We start from the raw sequence: 5000 nt of genomic DNA, 5'->3' as shown, positions 1-5000 counted from the left end.
TCTAAACATATTTGTATTTAGGAACAATTAGGTCTCGTTTAAGCTTGGGAAAGGGTATAGCTAAATCCCATGGAAGGTAAACTGTTCATTTAATTAGACAGAAGCGTCGACGTTTTTCTAATTCAACGATGGAATGTGATGTTGCTTTCATTAAAGATTAGAAAAAAAACTTGAACGAACTGTAAAGAAGTGTTGGTTTACATGTAAGGAAATTCATCCCGTTCAGAATAACAACTTGATATATATATATATATATATATATATAGGTTTATATATATTATATACATACATACACACACACACACACACATATATATATATATATATATACATATATATATATATATATATATATATATATATATATATATATATATATATATTATATATTACCTATACCCGTGCAAAAGTTATTTGGCCGTCGGATAATGGTCTTTTTCAGAATACTAATTTATTTGACAGTTACGATGCACATTTGCCAGATGTAAACGTTATATACACACAAACGTATGTCTGTGTGCCCAAAGACTGGAATTGTATAGCCGTTAGTTTCAAAGACGACGGGAAAAACACGTGCAGCTCTTATCACATCAAGAACCAGTACAGATATAATTTCTATCTTAGGATAATTTTCTTAATTCTTCTGTTATTTCATACTCAAAATATACCACTCAGCAAATTTAGAATAAAACTAAATATCAAATCCCAGGTGCACAGGAACTCAACTCTGTTCACTTTGTGCTCTTACATAGAAGCTGGGTGGTGGCTTTAGAGCATAACTAAATATCAATGATGAAATTCATACTTTGCCAAAAAACGCTAAACAAAATAGCAAGAACCTAATGGTTACAATAAAACAAATCTTCCCCATTCTTATTATTTCTATTATCATTATAGAAATTAATATGACTATCAAACAAAGTAAATAATAATAATTACAATGAACTAATATGGTGATTACTTAACAGTTGTAACAAATTAATAAAAATAAATAATAATAAATATAAATAAATAAAAATGAAGAAGAAGAAGAAGAAGAAGAAGAAGAAGAAGAAACCGCATGAAAAAAGTAAAAAATGTTGCAAATCTTACAAAACCATATCCACACCCTATTGCTCCGTATATGTCATTAGAGGGTATCTGTCCAATGCTACTTTAACCATGAATATTTAGTAAACCGGTAGCTGTGTACAGTCACATAAACTTAAATCATGATTGCGTCTACTGTATTTATGCGAGCGCTCTCTCTCTCTCTCTCTCTCTCTCTCTCTCTCTCTCTCTCTCTCTCTCTCTCTCTCTCTCTCTCTCAAATTCATTAACTTTCCAAATCTTGCCAGTTTTAGGATTTTCTAGTAACTAATTTAATTCTTTTGTTGTATTCTCCTATGTTAGCCTATTGACGAAGCACCACTTGAATTAAAAAGAATTACAATGTTCAACATATTCATGCAAAACAATATAATTTCATATATTGAAGTGCACCCGTTTAAAATACCAGTTCGAACGAGAGTATTTAAAAAAATTGTGTAACAGAAACATTATTTTACGTGGCGTCAACATGACTCTTCGGGTATTTCTATTTACATAATATTATTTAAACCACAAAATTCCCCATTATTCAGTCAATCGCTAATGTTGTGGGAGAGTTGGCAGGCCTAGCTGTGGCTAGTTCGGAGGGTCTTTCGTTTCTTGGTGTCATAATGATTGGCGCATATCGTGCACCGATGTGTACATGAAAATAACTAGTCACATTAACGTAAGGTGTCACATTTTTGTTCTAATCATTTATTAAGGGTATTTAAAAAAATCTTTTAATATAGGTCCAAGTTTTGATAACAATTCAAATATAAAGTGATACATTTTATATTTGGAACATTTAATTATGATCATAAACATTACGATGTCTAAAACGAATTTGTGTATAATATAAACTAGAGGGATGAAATAAAATTTCTTAATAAGTAGTAATAACACGAGAGTTGTGGAACCAATAACTAAATAACAAGGCATTTCCTTTCCTAGTTTACAGGACACTGACTAAATTTTCTTGATTTCTTGTAACACTGTTCAACAAGTCTTTACCGGTTTCCTATGAGAGAGAGAGAGAGAGAGAGAGAGAGAGAGAGAGAGAGAGAGAGAGAGAGAGAGAGAGAGAGAGAGAGATGCACCACTTGTATAACAATCTGTCCCTGAGATATTATAACAAATCGTATGAGGTCAGTCAGACAATACACCGCATTGATTAGCATACATATGAAATTTCAAAACATAGAAACAGGAAGTGAGATCATATTTCCGACGGTAGATTGACATTATAACCGCATGTATGAGGTGGATTCAGTATGGCCTTCTATCGAAACCTCAGCAGCAACACAATCCAATACATTCTTGTCAGCTATGTAACTGTCACTGGGATATAAAATCTGAGGGATTGTAGTTTCTCTATTTTGATCGTTTTGTATAAACCTGGAAGGAAGGAAAGAAGGATGCTGCCAGATCAGGGCACGCCTTTGGTAGTTTGATTTATTTCATATATCTATAGATTCATTTACATTAAGGCAAATACTATCAATACAGTGGTCCAAGCCAGAAAACTTGCTCCACGACTTTATATAAATAAATATTTCTTTTCCTAAAGTACAACATAAATATAGTATCTTCGAATTAAGTCTACTGAAGATTAAATATCAGTTTCCAGTAGGCTCCATTCGAATTCCTATTGAAGAGCCGAGTAACTCCCGAGACTATAGCCCCTATTCTTTGAGTATGATATAAAGGAAAAAATGGTTGACAGGGTGTTTCAACACGCCATCATGATAAAATGAGCATAGGCTTAAATGGCATAACAAGAAAACGAGATGGTCAACACCCAACACTATGCAAATGACCATATGGAAATGAAAAAAAAAATCATTCCTATGTACTCCTCTATATAGACACACAAACACACACACATACTGTATATATGTATACATACACACATGTATACTATATATAATTATATACATACACACATGTATATTATATATAACTATATACATACACACATACATACATACACACACATATATATATATATATATATATATATATATATATATATATATATATATATATGTTGTGTGTGTGTTTGAAGAGAAGCTGTAACAAGGGAACTTACCTCTATATCTATTTCGTGTTCAAGGTATTGCGACAGAGACTGAGGGAGGTCCCCAGGGAAGACGTAATCCCCATCTCCCGAATCCGAGTCACTGCCTCCGCCCATCCCGCCCATCCACTCAGAGGCAGCCACTTCCCATTTCTTCACGCCCATCAGGGAGATCTGCTGGAATGTAGAATAAAACAAATTAAGATAAGGAGAAATAAGAGGGGATATTCAAAATACTGAATAAATGTTTGCTAAGAATTAAAATTTCCTCATATACAGTATATTTTACCCAAGGCAGGTAAGAACTGCCTCGTAGAGACCCCACCGTTTATCACTGAAAGATGTTATATATTTAGACAGATAACACCTACTCAATGGTCGACTAACAAGCAGGTGTATTATAATAATAATAATGATAATAATAATAATAATAATAATAATAATAATAATAATTATTATTATTATTATAATAATATTGATTTATATTTAGGCAGATTACAGCTACTCAATTGTCGACTAACAAGCATGCGTATTATAATAATAATAATAATAATAATAATAATAATAATAATAATAATAATAATAATAATAATAATGTTATATATTTAGACATTACAGTTAACTCAATGGTGGACTAACAAGCAGGTGTATTATAATAATAATAATAATAATAATAATAATAATAATAATAATAATTGTTATATATTTTGACAGATTACAGCTAACTCACTGGTCGATTAACAAGTAGGCGTACAATTCGTATTCAAAATGGGCAGGCCACTTCCACACCACTTCCATATATACATTTACAGTTTTACACAAATGCCCCTTCAAATAAAAAAGTTGACTCCAAATACCATTACCTTTAATTCGTCATCTTTATACAACGTCTTTACTTTCCTGATAAACTATCCGGGACATTTCTATTTCTACAACTTGCAAATCATAATGGGCAAGATATCAAGAAATCTACGGAAATTAAAAAATAACAATAAAAAGATTAGATGATAAGCAAAGATAAGAAAATGGAATGTCACGTGAGGCTTAAAGACTATGAAGAATGACTGACTGACTGTCAGACTGATTGACTGATTGATTGCTTAGGGGTTATCTCATCATTACAGGTCCAGCGGGTTTTACCGCCTAGAGTACATGTTACTTGTTTATCCATGGGAGCTTGAATTCCCCAATTATGAAAATATAGAGATGGAAGTTAATCATGAATAAAGATGAGAAACAGAAACTAAAAGCTCATGAGCAGTCAAATACTTAGTGTTACATAAACAAGACCCTCTTTCTGAAAGTGAAAATAACCAAAATTTATTAAGCAGCGAATATACAACAACAAATACAGCGGTTTCTAGTCCACTGAAGGACAAAGGCATCAGACATGTCTTCATTCATGTCTGAGGTATGGCAATTTCATTACCACGCTGCCTATTGCTAATTAGTGATGGTGGGAGACTTTAGTTTGATCGCTCACAGCAAAACCAACCTAGTATTGGTGGCCCTCACTAGTACAGCTTTGCTCATCATGGCGATTTATAAACCCTTTCACCACGTTAAGGTATCCCCACTCAGAAAGATATATATATATATATATATATATATATATACATATATATATATATATATATATATATATATATATATATATATATGTATATATATCATCAGCCATAACTAGTCCAATGCATGACAAAGGCCTCAGACATACTCTTCCACTCGCGTCTGTTTATGGTCTTTCTGTGCTAGTCAATACCTGCGAATTTTCTTAGTTAATCCATCATCTCTTCCTTCCCCCAGCTTCTTTTGCAATCCATAGGGAACCAATTTGTTGTAGGCTACCTAA

General features: G+C 32.4%; 1 protein-coding gene across 1 annotated transcript in view; it reads right to left on the bottom strand.

Moving 5' to 3' along the window:
* The window catches only part of Slip1 (SLo interacting protein 1), a 279953-nt gene that overhangs the window by 103680 nt on the left and 171273 nt on the right, over positions 1–5000 (bottom strand). The window contains exon 3 of the mRNA XM_068386361.1: positions 3161–3325. Within this exon, the coding sequence (XP_068242462.1) occupies positions 3161–3325 (165 nt within the window). The remainder of the gene's footprint in view (positions 1–3160; positions 3326–5000) is intronic.

Source organism: Palaemon carinicauda, chromosome 1 (genome assembly GCF_036898095.1).
Source record: "Palaemon carinicauda isolate YSFRI2023 chromosome 1, ASM3689809v2, whole genome shotgun sequence".
Classification (NCBI taxonomy): domain Eukaryota; kingdom Metazoa; phylum Arthropoda; class Malacostraca; order Decapoda; family Palaemonidae; genus Palaemon; species Palaemon carinicauda.
The sequence above is the reverse complement of the archived record's forward strand: the minus strand, read 5'-3'. Positions and strand labels throughout refer to the sequence as shown.